Genomic DNA, 18,655 nt, shown 5'->3' with positions numbered 1-18,655 from the left:
ACAACAAAATTGAGCATTGAGGTGCCTCCCTTTCCGTTCTCAAATTGTATCTCTCTTGTCTTTCTAAGTCGCCATTTCTCCATCTCCACTATTGAAGCAGAAGAAAAGGAATTATAACACAAAAAAAAACTATAGATATAGAATATATAAAAAAAAAATGAAATAGGCACTCCTCTTTCTGTTTACACTTCATTAATGTGAAATGATAATTGCATCCCATGCATCAGCAGATTAAGTCCTTGTTTGTTTTGTACTTTGAGAGCCTATTGGGAGTCCAAAACTGATTATTCGACAGAAAAATAAGGCCCTGTTCGTTAGGATTATTGTTGGGACCCGGGTAAAACTCACCCTCAAAAGCTAGCTGTTAAGGGGAGGGTGCCCAAATCTGATGTGAGACTATTTTGCTTTCATGTGGAAGCCCCCAACAATTATGACAACTGATTGTGAGTGCCAAACTTGATTATCGGACTCAATAATCAGTTTAAATTTGAGTCCAATAATCGGTTTGGCATTCCCAATCAGTTGTCATAATCTTAAACTAACAGGGCCTACAAGTAAATTTGAGCTGAATAATCAGTTTTGGACTCACAATTGGCTTTCGAAATCCAAAACAAACAGGTGCTAACCATTTCATATGACCATTTTTTTATTTATTTTTATTTCAACTCCACAACTGGGACACACGCTACCATCTTTCTCACTTCAGTCTGGCGTAATAGAGCAGGAGAATTCCCTAAAAAGCAGTGAAAAAATATGCTACTCATGCCATGTCTGGCTGCTAAGAATTTTTTTTCATCATAAATTGGCGTCTCCAAGTGGAGATGAGGGTGAGGTCGCTAAAAAATAAGGAAACAAAATCGATGAAACTAGAGCAATTTCTCATCACTAGGACACTGGTTTCGTAATTTTTTTACGACTTCACCCTCATCTTCACTAGGAGACACCAATTTATCATGAAAAAAAAAAATCATGGTAGCCAAATGTTCACTTATGGTTTTTTGGTCATATTTCCAAGGTTTTTCGTATTTTTATTGATAGATCGCATCGGCAAAGGCCAAACATGGTTAAAACTTAACAGTGACACGGTAAATACTCCATATCAAAGGCCAAACATGGTTAAAACCTAACAGTGGCATGGTAGATACTCCATATCAATCAACGACGGGCCCCATTTCATAACATCAGACCAATATTTGATTGTGGCACTCCTCTATTCAATTTGCACTTAGTTGTTAAAAGGCTCTGCTACCATTCACAAACCCAAAAGAGTGTGTGTGTGTGTGTGTGTGTGTGAGAGAGAGAGAGAGAGAGAGAGAGAGAGAGAGAGAGAGAGAGAGAGAGAGGCAATTTCAGGTAAAGGATTAGTAAATCCTGCTCTTAAGTTGGGAGGAACACTGATACGTATATGTTATGATGTATAAGAGCAAGAGTTTTGTTTTTTTTTTTTACGGCCTATTAGGCACGTAACAAACACCCATTTCAATTTCTCCTCAATCGAATCTAAATCAATACAAGATAAACTGAAATGGGTGTAGGCGTGTAGCTGTCTAAATTCTTGTGTAAGCTATTGACTCTCAATGACTGGAACGCAGTGTTTCTTAGTTTGTTACACACACAACAAGAAGAAGAGGGGCCTCCATTTAAAGAGACTCTCATCTGATTCAGCTAATGGAACAAAGTGGGTGTCTTTTAGCAAATCCTTGAATGGTAGAAAAGAAAATTGCAAATGTCATTCCCATGATCCATAAATAGAAGCAACAAGGTAAAGAAAAAAAAAATTATATAGAAGGCAATAGCAAATAGAAATATCCACTGAAAACCAAGTTCTAGGAACATAAGCTGTTTCAGATTTAAAGGAGACTTGAGAACCTGAATCATCCTCTCAACCATCATTCTGAAACTAATAATTGACAAAATAAAAACCCAGACAGTAATTCAGAGTAGAAAGATTTATGTACAGAGATGGCTGATAAAAACTAAACAAGCACATAAAGGTTGCTGTTCAACTAGGAGTTCAAGAAGTTATCCACCTTAACATTGGTTGCACTGGACAAGAACTTCATGCATATTGGGGGATTAACCTTGGCAACAGATAGTATAGCTGCAGGCAAAGCCCATATCCCATCTCCACAGATCATACCCGACGCAATCGCAGAGTAGAAAGCCTCAGCGTGAGGTTTGTTCCGCTTCCTCCATATAAACAAGATCAAGCTCCCCAAGCACATGTCGATAGAAAAGTAAGAACCAATGTAAAATGGAATAGCCATAGCCATTGCACTCGGAACGAATCTATGAAAGCTAATATTCCAGTGTTTAAGGAGCTCTTTGAGAGCGCTTATCGCAATGGCAATGAGAAAGGCTGCAAGGCAAAAGCTAAGGCAGTTCTTTGGGAGAGCCGAGGTTCCCTCGACTCCAAGGAGGGCAATTCCTCGATAGACGTTGGCATAGGGAGCCGGGTAAGCACCTTTGCTATCGCCGATAGGGAAGGCCTTATAAAAGATCCAAAAGACACAAGGTGAGATGATACAACCCATAGCGGTGCCAATCACTTGGCTGACAAACATGGACCGGGGAGATGCAAGCGTAAGGTAACCAGTCTTGAAGTCTTGCATTAGATCAGAGGCAGTGGATACAATACTCATCATGACACCACATGCGGCGAGGCCAGCGAGGACTCCTCCGTGGGCCATACCGACCCACGCACCAAAGATAAAGATCGCTATCTTCCCATAGGAAGAAGCGAGGGACCAATCGGTGAGACCGCACCCATAAGCATTGCAAAATGCAAGGATTGGGGCAATTAAATATGTAACTAACATGTGGTACCATTTCAATTGTGGGAAGATAGTAAGGGGGACTACGATAGTAGAGATGGTGGCAAGGACAACATAACCTCCAATGGCAACCCAAGTTGGGATTTGATCTCTTAGGAAGAGTTCAGTTCGGCGTTTCTCATCAAAGGTGACCGAGTTGTCGGGAGACGAACGATCAGCAACCGGGATTACGGATTCTGAATCTTTCTTTGTGAGAGTTTTGGATAAGTTAAAGATGGTAATGGCTAGCACCATAAGAAAGTTAAAGAGGCCATCACCTAAAATGATGGCAATACCAATGAAGACCTGTTGCATCCAAAAAATAAAACTAGTAAGGGAAGCAGGAATGCCAGAGAGAAATAATTCCATCGCAATGGGGTATAGAAACATTGAACACTGCTGAACAGTATTTTGAGCAAACATAGCATTATAAGACAGAGAATCAGAAAAAACAGCAATTGAAAATTAAAGATCTTGTGAAGGGAGTCAAGTGAATGATGACGTATAATCCAAAGTTTTTTTTTTTAAATACCACTATCAGATTTCTTTAATAACCCTGAGGATTACTGACGTAGGACACTAGGCTTAGTATCTCTCTCTCTTTCTTTCCCACCAGGGTTAGTAACTTTGTTTCTTTTTTCACTATGATTAGTATGTGTCTTTCTTTTGGTAGAGGTTTTTAGTTGGCAAGATAATTATTCTAATTATAGTCACTTTCTTTATGTGGTAGGATTCTAGGCCTTTCTTTTAAGAGATGTTAACTTAGTTAGGGATTGCATTTCTTTTATATAAGAGATTGCAAATCGTGAGTTATAAGCAATCATGGTTATTGAAATATTATCAAAGACGTTTTTCCCTTTATCTCCCTTGTTCTCCTCTTCTCTCTCTTCTTTCCTAGTGGATTCTAGGGTTCTTATTCTTCTTCCTTAGTGGATTCTAGGGCGTATTTTAGATTGTACACTTCGGCTACAATTTCACGTTTGATCCGCTGCATTAATTACAAGTACATGCACACTTTTTGGGTGGAAATTCTGCCATTTTTAAGATTGAAAATTTGGATGGAAATGTTGATAGAGGGGTGCAAGGATCGTTTCCCTATTCACCTAAGCAAACAATTCAAGCCCATCTTAACCATTAAAGCTTTGTTAATCACTGAACAAGAAATCTAGAGTTCTAGGAGTAGATATCAACCATACAAAAATCAATTCCTCAATTTAGGAAACATTAGTATGTTATAACATATCATCAATGATCTAAAAAAAACATATCACCAATCATCACCACTACCATTCAAAAAAAAAAAACCATCAATCGTCATTAAGAACAGTGCATATATTCAAGTGTCTGTATCAATAAGAGCAGGAACTACGAACTACCCAAAGATTAGCGAAGCCTCTATTTACAATTGAATAGAATCTAGGTACCCCATAAAGCATAAGAAACATAACAACTAACTAATTGAAAATCCTGATATTGGAGGAAAACAAAGAGAAGGAAGACTACCTTGTATCCTTGTAGGCCATGGAGATCGCTAGGTTTGAGGCCTGTAGGGTACCAGTCACCCTTCTTAGTTTCGATGTACGGCCACAACATCCCCCATGAAATAACAGATCCAAGGAGCAAAGACACATTCACAATGTAAGGGCAGAGCATCCCCACACCCACATAAGTAGCTGAGAAATCAAAGTAGAACCTGCAGGAAATAAAATTAAATAAAAAATACTGAATGTCACCACAGAATATTTGGAGGTAAAGGGTTTATCTGGGAATTTAAAAATCCCAATTCATGTTCATGAGGGGACGACGTTTATACTTTGCAACGAAGCATAGTTTATATGGTCTAATGGAAAATCATACTAAGAATATTAGTCTAGTATACCAGAACTCAATGCACCTTGTTTCCAATACGAAAAAAGAAAGAAAGAAGACAACTGAAGGACGAGAAAGAAATCATGGATATAAAAATGTCAGAATTTCAAAAGAAAAGGCGAGCACACATTTATTCGCTAGAAACAACAGCCTCACGGCCAGCATCTAAAAATACATTTATAACAATATAAAGATACTGGTTCATGTAAGTGCAGAAGTGAAATATACCAATATAAACAAAGACAAATCAAGTAACAAAAAAAATAGTAAACTTATATTTGGATTTTGCGTTAACAGATTTTGTGGCATTGAAATTTCATTTGAGAACCATTTGAGAACCACCAGACAGGTCACATATTCTTCATGAGATGATGTGCTTAGCAATCACATGGGTTGTTTCAATTGATTGTAAAATGCTCAGGTATTCAATTCTTACCTCTGCGCGTAGGCTTGTAGACCAAATGTAGGGAAGGAAGTGAATCCACAGTCATCTCCACCAGTGAAGAACCACTGGAAGAAAGCCCAGATAAAGCTACAAGAGAAGGTTTTGAAAAGGGCAGACACTTGTTTCCTGTAAAATAAAAAAGCTTCAATAAGGTAAAAAGTAATAATGCAACAAAAGCCTAAGATAATAATAACTCAACAACAACAACAACAACAATAATAGAAATAATAATAACAATAATAATAACTAAAAGATCATATATTGGGGGTGAAAGGCAAGAGAAATTACTTTACTAGCTTGGTTCCCTTAGGAGTGTGAAAGCTGTTTATGAGACTGGCAGTGGCAGTTCCACTCGGATAGATCAATTTCAACTTTGTGATCATAATCTGAAAAACCACAGCAATTCCAATTTTAAGAATTTCTAAATCTTGTACGTATGAGATTAAATAAGCATATTAAGTAAAGCCAAGGTTTTTGCACAAAAAAACAACTCAAGTAGCCAATTTCGAAAATTTGGGTTTAACTTTGATCTTGAGAAATGGCAGGATTCTGGTACAATCCAATACAGTTTAGAGAGAAAAATTGCATCACAATCTTTGTATTTTAAGAACCTTTATATGGTTACTAGTAATTAAAAAAGTTACTGAAGACTGGCAAGTATAAACTTTTAGACTTAGGAGCCCTTGTTTAAAAAAACGGGGGTAAAAGGGCCTTTTACCCTTTGCTGATGGGAAAGGCGCAACCGTTATCTTTATTGAGAAGCTTCCATGGTTTTAAATTTTGGTTTCGGTAATGATATCGGTCTTGATCGAAACCGAAATTTCGACTGAAATCAGGTAATTAAAAATATAATTATTTACAAATTTCAGCTGAAATTTTGGAATAAATCTCGGATTTCACCAAATTTTGATTTCAGTCTCAACCGAAATTTAAAACCATGGTAGCATCATTGTGGTTTTAGGGCACACAGGCCTAACACGGTCCGATATGTGCCCTATCCCTACTCCCTAGGGGGCCAAGCCCAAGCCTGGGACCAAGCGGCCAGACTCCGATCTTGGTCCCAAGGGGCATTGCTGGTACACTAGCCAAGGAGGCCGATCTGGCAATCTCCGATCGAGGTCTAGCGCCCTTGCCAACATTATCATAGAAGGTACCCAATCCAAAGAACAGCTTATCCAAGGATTTCTATCCCCACAGATATCAGCCCCTTTATTTTTCAGAGTAAATATTTCTATTCCTTTTGACTGTTATTTCCAAATAAGACAAACAAAAAAGGAGTGAACATTCTACAAAACAGAAAGAACAATATTTCCCCTAGTTGATAAAAAAAGAAAAGAAGAAGCAATACCTTTCTCAATGGCACGACAGAGAAAAGCCCCACAAAACTAACAGCAAAAAGAAATCCCATCATCCATTTCAATGAAGGATTCTTAACATTCACAGGTGTATTTTCTTCTGACTGAGAAGCAATCTTCTCACTCATCCCAAACAAGTAACTCCCAAAACCACCTGTGTTCATACAACAAACAATCAATTAAATCCAAACCAAAATTTACGTGCCAATATCAAAACAAAAGGGTGTATATTACGTACCACTGAAAGCAATCCCAGAACTAGCAACAATACACGTCTGAATCACAGTATTCTCCTGCCTAGTAAAAGGCTGTTTTAACAATCCAGATTTTTCAAGAACAGTTGTCCAAGTTTTCACAAAGAAAAAACCCAATAAACCAGCAGCCACATTCAAAGATGGTATAATCCCAGTAGTGAGATTAAGCTTCATAACAATAAAACAAAAGAAAAAACTCAAAACAAGACTAACAAAGAAGGCTCTAAACGTTAGTTGTTCTTGCCATGAAGGGACCCCTTTGGTTTCAAAGATCTGTTCTATAGAAAGACTCCCAACGTTGTCTTTCTCACCATTCTCCATATTTTCTTCTCTCTCCTCTCGATCCATGTCTCACAGATTTCTAAGACAGAGAGAAGAAAAACTAGATACCCAAGTAGAGAATTTTGGTTTTTGTGTAGAAACAATCGAATTTATAGAGATGTGTTTGGTCTATGTTTAAGAGGAGGGGGTGAAGACAGAATCAATAGGGTATGGTATAAAAAGCTGTCAAGAGTCAAGAGAGAGCTAAAAAAGGAGAGAGATTTGAGTGTATCAAAAGAGATTCAGTTGATATTTGGGAGAGATTCAACGTAAGCGTGAGTTGGCTCGGAACGCGTTTTCCGTTTCTCTACTAAATATGGTAAGAACTTTACATAGAAAGATGGGTAATAAATTATATGACTAGATTACCCTTCGAGTAGTTGAAAAGCCGTTTTTCATCTCAACCGTTCATGGGAAAGTGGATGGCTGATTTCGGGCGATGGACGGGAAATATTCCCTATATTTATACCCCCTTAGGAAGACACGGGCTTCCTAGCTTCCTTGTTGCCTAAAATTAAGGATCCTCTAGTCACAAGGAAAGCAAGAGTATAATGACCAAAATAGTCTTCTTTACTCTATAGTGGTGATTCTTATGCTAACTTTTCTAAAGGGACCACCTATTCAAGCATTTCTAACCATACGATTATAGAATTTGGAGGAGATTGGGCAGTTTTGATTTTCTCTTAAGTGCAGTTTTCTTAGGGCTGGCAATTTCACCCGTGAAAACGGGGATCCGCCCCGCCTTGGAGCAGGGACGATCCGCCCCGCCCTGTTTTAATATGCAAGGCATTATCAATATCTTCTTATTTTAGTACTGTTTTAGTGTTTTTTTTGTTAACAGTAAATATTTCTTTTATGCTAGTGATATTGGCACTACCATATTTTGATAAGTGCACAAACACGACTTGTCTTTTTCTTTTTTATGGGCGTTAAAAAGTTTTTTTGAGGTAAGGATTTTTGTGTGGGGCGGGGAATCCCCGAAGCGGGGACGGGGTGGGGAATAGTCCTTCCGGCGGGGGCGGGGAATGCAACATCCGGCCCCGACCCGACCCATTGCCAGCCCTAAGTTTTCTAGAGGCACGTCATCTCCAAGGTAAGGGCCCACCACATAGAGGGTCTGGATTAGGAAAGTGATATATTCTCCCTCTTTTTTCCTTAGGCACCCCATTTAGTGTATTTATGACAATTACGACCACTCTTTTTACTTTTTAGCCTACAAGGGGGTGGCCCAGGGTCGTAAAGGGGACGGATATATTATTTTCCCTAGATTAATATCATGTGGGTAGGGCTGGAAATGGAAATTTTTTATTGTAAAGGTGTTTTCAAAGAATTGTTTGATGTATGGAAAAAATTTTCACTGGAAAATTAAATGTATTGGTAAACTCATTTGTCATGCATAGTTTTTTTTTCTTTTTTTCCAAAATTAAGAAATTCAATAATACCAAGCGAAATTACAAACGTACTAGACCCTGGAATTTTATTTTCATGGAATATTATTTTTCATTTAAACAATTCATAATTTTCCACTAGATCCAAGCCACTTGTAAAAAATTTCAGGGTATAGACGTATAGTAATGTTGAATGTTTCCATAATAAGAGGAAAATATTTCGATTCATGAAAAATATTTCCATGAAAATCGACTTATTAAACACTATAAAAGCTATTTTATTTCCAAGAAAATTTTACCTTAGATCCAAACAACTAGGAACAGTTGGTATTTTTCATTTAAAGAAGGAAACGCTGTTAATAATCGGAATAGAAGTCTTTTTTCAGAAGGAAATTCCAATTTTTCACCTCTTAATTGGTTTTCTTCCACCCATACAGCTGAGAACAGTTGGTATTTTTATTTAAAGAAGGAAACGCTGTTTATGAATAGGAATAGTCTATTTTCAGAAGGAAGCTCACATTTTCACCTCTTTATTGGGTTTCTTCCACCCATTTTCAGATCCATATTTGGAATCAAATAACTTCACAACCCAAAACTAGAGGAACTGAAGTTCAATTTTTTCAAGGAAAGGGAGTTCATATGTTGACCCCATGTTTCTATCTCTCTCCTCTTTCTCTCTCTAACCCAGAGGAGAGAGAAAGACAGGTTAGAGAGAGAAAGACACATAGGGAGTCGATTTATCACTGCCCAATCTCGAGAATTTCGTATTTTCGTGGTAAATCAAATGACCTAAATACCCTTATCTCACAAGGCAAACTATGGTTTTCTTAAAGGAAAAATTGCCAATGGGGAACGCCAAAATACAAGAATTCTGAACGGGGGTCACAATTTTGAAAAATTGTTAAAGAGGGTTGATAACCCCTATTTCGTCCCTCTCCAACAATTTTTCAAAAGTATGTCCCCCGTTCACAATTTTTGTATTTTGGTATCCCCCATTCGCAATTTTTCCTTCTGTAAAAGCATGCCACATTGACTGTCATAGTTCACTATAAAATGGTGCCTAATACCGAAATAAGGGGTTCTAATATCAACCCTTCTAGGTTAATTGGCCGTTGTGTGAAAGGAAAATACTGTATAGAAGTTAATTAATTAATTAATTACCTTTAAATTTATGAAAATTAAAAATCATCATCAATTTAGTTTGGGGAAAGTATTTCTAGTCGGCAAAGTAAATAAAGTTATCTAGTTCCCAAACCAAAAGCACAGTGGGACCACATTGTTTTGATGATCCAAAGCAGTCATTTGACGGGCCCTTACATAGATAGGGTATGCCCCAAAAAATCTCCTAACCCTTCGATTTGTGGAGGTTAAAAATGGACAGATTTGTAGAGGTTTATACCTGTCCATTTTAACCTCCACAGATCGAAGGGTTAGGATGATCCTGAGGAGATGATTTTTTGGGCACACCCTATCAATGCCAGGGCCCATCAAATGAATGGTTTACGAACGTGGGCCCACCCTATTTCTGGTCGGCGGACTAGATAAATTTATCTAGTCGGCCCACTAGAAACGCTTTTCCCATTTAGTTTAAATAAATTTTAATATTTTTTTTGAATGGCTTAAATTTTAATATTTTCTGCACAGGATAAAATAAAATAAAATATTCGATGGAAAATCCCAAAAACTATGACGATAGAGATGAATAGAAGACTAGTAGTAATGTATTTAACCCTTTCGTTTACTTGGGAGAGCCCTCTCTAGTGTAAAAGTAGTCATATATAATTATATACACTGGAGGGGGCTGTCCCAAGTAAAAACAAGTGGTGAATATATCATTTCCGACAATATTTGTCTAAAGTTACTTGCTAAATAGAAATCGCATATATTAAGTAAAGGGAAATGATATACACTCCCTTTTTTACCCTGGGCCACCCCTTTTGTTTAAAGAGAGTAGTCACAAGTCACAACTCACAAATACAGTAAATGGTTGTGGGCCATGGAAGAAAAAGGAAAGAGCGTATCACTCTCCATAGCTAGAAATATTTGTTGCAAAAAAGAGGTGAAAGGGCTCTCCTATTCCTTCTAGGATCCGCTCCAATCGGAAGTAAAAATGTAAATTACGTCCTAAACTACTTTTTTAAAAAAATGGAAATGATACCTGCACAACCATATTTTAATAATTGCACAAAAGTCAAGTTGTCTTTTATTTGGGATTTGGGTTGTGATAGCTTTTTGGGGAACTCTATAACCTTTGACACCTTTTTAAATAATAAAAGACAAGATGAGTTGGTGCAATTATTAAAACATTGTTGGCAAATATCCGCATAAACTCTGATGTCAAATCGTCAAAAAAAAAAAAAAAAAAAAAAACCAACAAAATATAGGTCGAATTGGCAAAAATCGGGTTGAGTCGCCAAAAAGCCAGGTTTGAATCAGTAAAGATGTTGTGTTGACCCGACTTTTTAGCAAGTCGACCCGATTTTTTGCCGAGTCAAGTTGTCCTATCTAGATGATCTAATCCATTCATTGATTGCTTCCTATCATGAGTAAGTAGGTTGCACGCTTAAAATCTTCTTCCTGGGATGATCATAACCCTCAAATATAACTGGGATAAAATGGACGGTTGAAAAAGCTAAATTATGACAGCTTAAACAACTCTACTAATTGAAGGGTTAAACTTATTCTATGAGGAGAATTTTCGGACCGTGCCTATCTATGATGGGAACCGATCCTAATAAATCATTTAAATCATCAAAATAGTCAGGACCCACTAAACTTTTTTTTTTTTTTTTATCATTATATTTCCGAGGAAATTATACACCCATGTATTATATAAGACGAATGCTAAAACCAAGGGTTCCCTTGCAGAAAATGAGCTACAAGGCGCCCCTATTAGACAATCCTAACCATTCAAACTGTGGAGACAAAAAATGGACTAATTTGTGAAGGTTTAAAGACATCTATTTTACCTCCACAAATTGTAGGGTTGGGATGATCTATGGATCTGATTTTTTGTAGACACTCTAGCCTTTAAAATGGAGGGCTTGGATCACCCAAACAATGTGGCCCCCCACTGTATTTTAAGCTAGTGTGTAGAGAACTCTCTACACATGTGTAGGAACCGTTTTCTCATATATATATATATATAGAGAGAGAGAGAGAGAGAGAGAGAGAGAGAGAGAGAGAGAAAAGTGTAGCCCACATTGTTTGGGTGGGCTATATATATATAGCTAACTTAGTTAACTTAGTTACACCGACGGTTTAAAATACAGTGGACCCCACATTGTTTGGGTGATGCAAACCATTCATTTGATAGGCCCTCACATAGATAGGGTGTGCCCAAAAAATCAGCTCCATAGGATCATCCCAACCCTACGATTTGTGGAGGTAAAAATGGACGTGTAAAAACCTTCACAAATCTGTCCATTTTTGCCTCCACAGTTTGAAGGGTTGAGATCATCCAATGGAGCTGATTTTTTGGGCACACCCTATCAATGTGAGGTCCTATCAAATGAATGGTTTGGATCACCCAAATAATGTGGGCCCACTGTATTTTAAGCCTTCGGTGTAGCTAAGTTAGCTACACGTATGTGTAGCTTCATTTAACTCATATATATATATATATATATATATATATATATATATATATATATATATATATATATATATATTTATGTTTATAATCTCCTTGTGCTCTTGACCCTCTTGGTTGTGAGCTCTTCTTAATCATTAATAATTAGCATTTAAAAAAAAAATATTTTCTCCATTTTTTGTGCCATTATAAATGCACTCTGTTGAGATCGATGGTCTAAAAAGGTGCCATTCAGTTTAGCATTCCTCATTAAATATAAAATCTTTAAATTTTTATATGATGATGCAAATTAGAGGAACTCTAGACTGAAGGGAGCCCTCGCAAAAAATAGGTGAAAGGGCTCCCCCATTGGCTGCAAATCACCATCATGTTTGACTTTTTGGCAGTTATTAATGCATGACGGTGATGTGCAGCCAATGGGGGAGCCCTTTCACCTCTTTTTTGCAAGGGCTCCCTTCAGTTTAGACTTCCTCTGCAAATTAAGGGCATGTTTTGGCAACCATGAACAAATTTTCCATGGCATATTAGTGGGGCCAGTTGTAAGAGATGGGTCGTGGGGAGTGAGGGGAGCACCAAAAGCCTATGATTTCTTTTTCTTTTTTTTTTTGGTTAGAGAATTCTCATGCTCTATCAGTACTCTCTCAAGGCCAATGAATATTCCATGGAAATTTTTTTTCATGATTGCCAAACATGCCCTAAAAGTGCATTTGGGTATACCCAAATTCCATCCAAATCTATGTTACCAATTTGGGTGTATATTAAAATCTATGTTGTTTAGCTCAGCTGTTCACTGAGTTCAATTCAGTTTCATTATAACCTGATTAGATGAGGGAAGGTAGTTCGGCTTCCTCAAACTCACAATTTTCAAGGTAAGACAAACAAAATAGGGGTTGGAATATCATTTCTTTTTTTCTTAAACTCTCTCTTTTTTAAATCCATAAAATTAAATGAAATTCATTGAAAAATTGTCGAAATCTCTCGTTGTAAGCTTGATATTTAGCCATTACAGGGTGTGATTTTGAAAATAGAACCTTCCACCGAACTATTTGACTTATTTAAGATGGGAAATGAAATATCCGCCCCGTTTTTTACTTGTGACAGCCCCCTCTATTGTCAAAGAGCAGTCATATATACATTAGAAGGGGCTCTCCCAAGTAAAAATAAGAGGGCAAATAAATCACTTCACATCTGTCACTTTAAATTGTCCTCAACCACATTCTTAATAATTCACGCCGTGTCCAACCAAATTGCAATCTTAACACAGCTCACGAAAAGGAAAGGGAACTGAAATTTCTTAGTCCTTCTTGGCAACTTCGACGGTGACCTTATTCTGGAATCTTCATTGGCTGTTACAATTACCTATCAGTTGCACTAACCCATAATTGGTTGCCGGAATTTTTTTGGTTCTTGGGCTTTTTGTGGAACAAAAAACTTCCTGAGAGATTGGTGGGAAAAAAAAACTCCCCGGAAGCATCCCGGTAAAATAAAAATCCCATGTTTGGTTGACCGGACTATGGTGGGTTGCTTTGTTTGGTTGCTTGAACTGTTGGGAAGAAAAAAAATTATTTGTAAGCTTACTTTTGGTTCCTGGGATTATTTTAGATCCTCGGAGAATTTTTTTTCTTCCTGGGTTTTCGTGCGGGGTTATTTTGGTTCCTGGGATTATTTTAGGCCCACCAACCAAACGTGGGTTTCCTGCGGAAATTCTACAAAAAGTCCCAAGAATCAAAAAAATTCCGGCAACCAAACGGAGCTGCCGCCTGTTCTAATTTACGAAGCCGGACTTTTGGCTTTGTGTTGATGTTGTGTACTTACGGGGCTGCTAACCTTGGCACTCCTTATCAAGGATTTTGGTGACTCACCCTTTTCCTATATTCTTATTATCGGAAATTTTCAATATATTGTTATTTTTTTAATTTAATGAAATTATTCAAAAACACTAATTTTGTAGGGTGTATGACAAAGTTATCCTTTGAAGTTTGATCCAACGACAGTGACTTATAACATCAGCTGTCGTTCAATCAAATATCAAGGGGGTGCCTGATTACGTGCAACTACACCCAAACACCATATAGACACTCTATTTCATGAAAGGGTGTTTGAATATTTAAAATACACCTATTTTGTATAAGTTTTCGTATGACATTTATAGTGTGAAGCGATTTTTAAATTATTGAAAAATAGGTTGTTTCACCTCTGTCATTACTAAGTGCGTCGCCCATAAATCGGCCTTTTCCATTGCTTCATTTGGTTGCTAGTAAAAAAGGAAAAAAGGAGGTGACATTAGCATTACCTTGGAAATCTCCCATGACCTTGGAAATCTCCCATGAATTTTCTAGGGAATGATGCTCTCTCTATTTCTCTCTTCCCTCTCTCTCTCCACTCACAATGACATTCTTGTCTCCTCCCTTTTTCCACAAAAATTCAATTGAATTGTATTTTACTTGCAACCAAACGAATTAGGGATTTGCCAGCGTCCTTCACGGCATTTGGCAGATGGCCTGTCGCATGTCAGAGCAGTCACCTTGTGAATGATGACGCCTCTGTGGCTTCTCTGACATGCAACAGACTGCAAAATGCCTTTTGCAGTGGACGTTAGCAAATCCCTTCCATTAATGTGAAGAGCTGAGATTAATCTCTCTAAGAAACCACTCTTTTAATCTCATCCCATTAAAGTGAAGGTTGATATTGTTGGAGGTCCACGTGAAAGCAAAGATCCCACATAGAAAAAATATAACTGATGTGGAAGGGCTTATAGACACCCTCCCCTTAATGGCTAGCTTTTTAGGGTGAGCCCTACCCGGGCCCCAACAAGTGGTATTAGAGTCAAAGTAGGGTAACTCAGGGTAAGGTAACTTTGGTCGCGCGGATGGAGAAAATCCCTGGGGAATATCTCTCAGATGCCACATTGCTCTCGCGTGGAGAGGGAGATTGTTGGAGTTTCATGCAAAAGGAGAGATCCCACATTGGAAAAGGGTAATTAATGTGGAAGGGCTTATAATGACTTGGGTACCCACCCCGCAGCCCATCCCGCTTTTAAAGGCTAGCTTTTAAGGGTGAGTTATTCTTGGGTCCAAATAGATATATGTGATGCATTTTGGGCACGTTTGGCTACTATGAATTTTTTTTTCCACGATAAATCGTGGTTTCCAAGTCGAGATGAGGGTGGGGTCACTAATAATCAAGAAGCAAAAAATAGGAAACTAGTGTCTCCAGTGATAGTGATGCAACTCGGGTCGAGTTCAACCCCAAAAAAAGTCAGGTCGAGTTGGGTATCCTTCGGGTCGGGTTCGGGTTGAAGGCTTGGTCAACCTGACCTGAGTGAAACCCGACATTTTTTTATCATTTTTTTATAGTAAGCTTAAAAATCCGAGTTTGTGTCGTGTTGAACTCGGGTCGGGTCGGGTTCTAGATGGAAAAAAGGGCTCCTCGGGTCTGGTTGAACCTCATCGGGTTGGAACATGGGTCGGGTCGAGTTGAGTAAATGGTTCAATGGGTCCGGTTCGGTTTGGCCAACCAGAATCTAGTTGCGCCCCGATTGACTGTTTCCTGCCTTTTTGCCGTTTCTCGTCACCAGAGACACTAGTTTCCTGTTTTTTGTTTCCTAATTTTTAACCACTTCACCCTCATCACCAGTTGGAGACCCCTGACTTAACGTGAACAAAATAAATTCTTGGTAGCCAAAGGTGCCCTAGCAATGGAGGTAAAACATTTATATACATTATATTATCAATTTCTTTTGAACTTGGGCACCCTCCCCTTAACGGCAGGCATACTGATCCGCTACTGAACTTGGAATACAGCAACTATCAATAGTTTATATACATTGTATTATTGAAACTTTGTTAAGATGGAGCCTTAATTGATTTGCCTTGCCTTGCCTAATTTCAATATATCACATATCTATTTCCTTTCTTTGGTTTTGTTTTCAAATTTTACTCGAGTTATCGTTAATTTCTTCTCCCTTTGATTATTCATCATCCCAACTGGGAGGATCCAATGAAAGCACAAAATCTTCTCTATGCATGTTGAGATATTGACTAAGGAATATGTGATAATGTAAAAAATGGCACCCAATGGAAGGCGAACCTGGCACTTGAGCCTTGTATGAACCCTAAACCTCCTCAAGAGATAAACTTGGAGACCGATATTCAGGAAGGCAGCCTAATATGGAAAGAGCCCTAGAAAGGCAAGATTCCTTAAAGGCTGAGAACTCTAGTCTATAAGGTCGAAAAACTTCGACGTACACTTTTAAGAATCTCATTCTCAATTCACCATTCCATTTCCTCCTAGCCATTAGCTCGTATTGTTGTTGCCAGGTCTGTCTTAAGCATTGGAGAGTCCCAAGAGTCCAGCTCCAGCCTACTATTGGACGTGTTTCTGTGTTCACAAGTCGTTCCTCTAGAACCAACTCAGCGTCCGACAAAATGAAATTTTTATATGGTGAACGATTGTGCAGTCCTATAAGTGCCGTAGGCCCACATGAATGGATGATCTAAGCCTTTGATTGTTTGGTCACTATTGTAGAAAGGGCATGCCCCAAAAAACAGGGCCATACGATGATGCTAATCCTTAGATTTGTGGGCCCTTTTTATAGATGGCAGGATATAGAAAAACCCTACAAATCAAAGCGTTAAGAACGTCTCACCGTCTCATTTTGGGAGTACCACTTAGACCAAAAATTGAATGGTTTCGATCATCCATTCATGTGGGCCCGCCCTACTTCAACGATGGTTTTGGGCAGTGATAAATTCCCCTATAAGTCCCCGTCCCCCGTCCCCCCATCTTAGGATAAATTCATCCCCTTTTATAGCCACAACTCTCTGTCTCTCTCTCTCACTTGAACAGTTGGTGGGCCCCGTATAGGGTGTCAACGGATCCACCTGTCCTAGTCAAGATCCATTCAAATTTCTTATCGGTCGGATCGGATTTGGATTGTTCTTCGGATCATACTTCTTATGTCACGGTCACGATCCATTTCAAATTGGACTGTCCATCGGAGTGTCCTAGTAGGTCCTACTAAGCATTGTACGCAATTAAAATTTAAAAAAAGAAATAAAATGTGGGAAATGTTATCAGCTAGACTTGGCAAACGGGTAACCCGCGCGGGTACGGGTACGGGTAAGAAATACCGGCGCGGGTACGGGTAGCCTTTCATGAACCTGGAACTCACCCGGGCGGGTACGGGTATACCCACGGGTAACCCGGCAAATTTAAAGAAGAAATTATATATATATTTACCAAAAGAAATTATATGATGAATGGGTGTATGGACACATAAAGGTGGTACGATAGATGTACAAGCCTTGATATTTAATCCAACAGCAGCTTCTTAACAAGTCAGCTGTTGTTGGATCAAATATCAAGGATGGAATGATGAGTACATGTTTATACGCCCATTCATCATACAAATTTTCATTTACTTTAACAAGTGTTTGTTTTGGTACAACCAAATATACTAGTCACATAGTCTAATTGCTTTGACTTGTTTTGTTGGCCCACCCACATAGTCTATTGTTTACTGTTTAGTGTTTAGGCCTTAAGAATAAAAAGTTGAAAACCGAATGGTGGGTAACCCGCGGGCACCAACGCCCGACCCAGACCCACCTGCGGGTCACGGGTACGGGTTGGGTGTAGGTATTTTTTTTCACGGGTAATGAAATTGGTACCCGTACCCCTGCGAGCCGGGTGTACCCGCAGGTACGGGTCCCATTTTGCCAGGTCTATTATCAACACTACTGTATTTTGATGATTGCACTCCTCACTTATTAAAAGTACGGTATGACCTGCAACATACGATGATCCAACCTGTTCATTAGATAGGCTACAGCCTAAATAGGTTGTGCTCCAAAAATTATTTCCATAGGTTGATCCTAACTCACCGAACTATAGAGGGTTAGGATCAACCCTCTAACACCCAGATCGGAGGGTTAGGATCAACCTCTTGTCACTTTGCAGGATGTTCAATGGGGATCAATCTCATTGGCCTATGCTGAGAGACGACTCCTAGCCAACGCACTACTTGATTTCTCCAACGAGCGTTTTGTTCTACTCTCCGAAAGCTGCATTCCAGTCTATGATTTCCCCACCGTCTACAAATACCTCACAAGTTCAGCTCACAGCTTCGTTGAATCTTATGACGACCCCACTCGAGATGGCCGTGGCCGTTATAGCCGCAGCATGTTGCCCGATATCAAGCTCTTCCAATGGAGGAAAGGATCTCAGTGGTTCGAGCTTAATCGCTCCTTAGCTATAAATATAATTTCTGACACCAAGTACTATACCCTCTTTAAGAAATACTGCAGGCCTTCTTGCTACCCAGATGATCATTACTTGCCGACTTTCTTGAACATGTTCTTCGGAGCTCTGAACTCTAATCGGACTGTGACTTGGGTCGACTGGTCGAGGTAAACATTAAGGGAGAATGGGACTGCTTGTTGGTATAATTCAAGGCAGATTTCTACTTGTTTGCTCTTTGGAAGGAAGTTTGCCCCCAGTGCACTTGAGCCCCTACTCAATCTGACTTCAACGGTCATGAAATTTTGAAATTTGAAATTTATAAGAAAAAATTAATTTTTGAATCCCATTTTGAGTAGAATTTTTTGTTTCCTAGCTCTG

General features: G+C 38.7%; 1 protein-coding gene and 1 pseudogene across 1 annotated transcript; one reads left to right on the top strand and one right to left on the bottom strand.

The window, feature by feature from the left end:
• Positions 1–1,793: 1,793 nt before the first annotated feature.
• Positions 1,794–7,480, bottom strand: LOC143886837 (putative metal-nicotianamine transporter YSL7). Its single transcript, XM_077390983.1, has 6 exons — positions 6,721–7,480; positions 6,476–6,636; positions 5,416–5,513; positions 5,119–5,253; positions 4,317–4,506; positions 1,794–3,119 (listed from the first exon to the last, which is right to left on the bottom strand). Exons 1-6 carry the CDS (start codon positions 7,082–7,084, stop codon positions 2,007–2,009), a joined length of 2,061 nt encoding a protein of 686 aa, XP_077247098.1. The 5' UTR covers positions 7,085–7,480; the 3' UTR covers positions 1,794–2,006.
• An 8,254-nt stretch (positions 7,481–15,734) lies between these two features.
• Positions 15,735–18,583, top strand: LOC143886091 (glycosyltransferase BC10-like; annotated as a pseudogene).
• The last annotated feature ends 72 nt before the right edge of the window (positions 18,584–18,655 follow it).

Source organism: Tasmannia lanceolata, unplaced genomic scaffold (genome assembly GCF_043159265.1).
Source record: "Tasmannia lanceolata isolate RefF3 unplaced genomic scaffold, GAP_Taslan_0.1 ptg000011l, whole genome shotgun sequence".
Taxonomy (NCBI): domain Eukaryota; kingdom Viridiplantae; phylum Streptophyta; class Magnoliopsida; order Canellales; family Winteraceae; genus Tasmannia; species Tasmannia lanceolata.
The sequence above is the reverse complement of the archived record's forward strand: the minus strand, read 5'-3'. Positions and strand labels throughout refer to the sequence as shown.

What these genes read in the sequence shown, in the direction of transcription:
- LOC143886837 (XM_077390983.1), bottom strand. Translation starts at nt 7,084, where the DNA reads ATGGATCGAGAGGAGAGAGAAGAAAATATGGAGAATGGTGAGAAAGAC. An exon ending in AAGGGAACCAAGCTAGTAAA is followed by an intron (nt 5,254 to 5,415) that starts GTAATTTCTCTT and finishes TTTATTTTACAG; the next exon opens with GAAACAAGTGTCTGCCCTTT. An exon ending in ATGGCCTACAAGGATACAAG is followed by an intron (nt 3,120 to 4,316) that starts GTAGTCTTCCTT and finishes TGGATGCAACAG; the next exon opens with GTCTTCATTGGTATTGCCAT.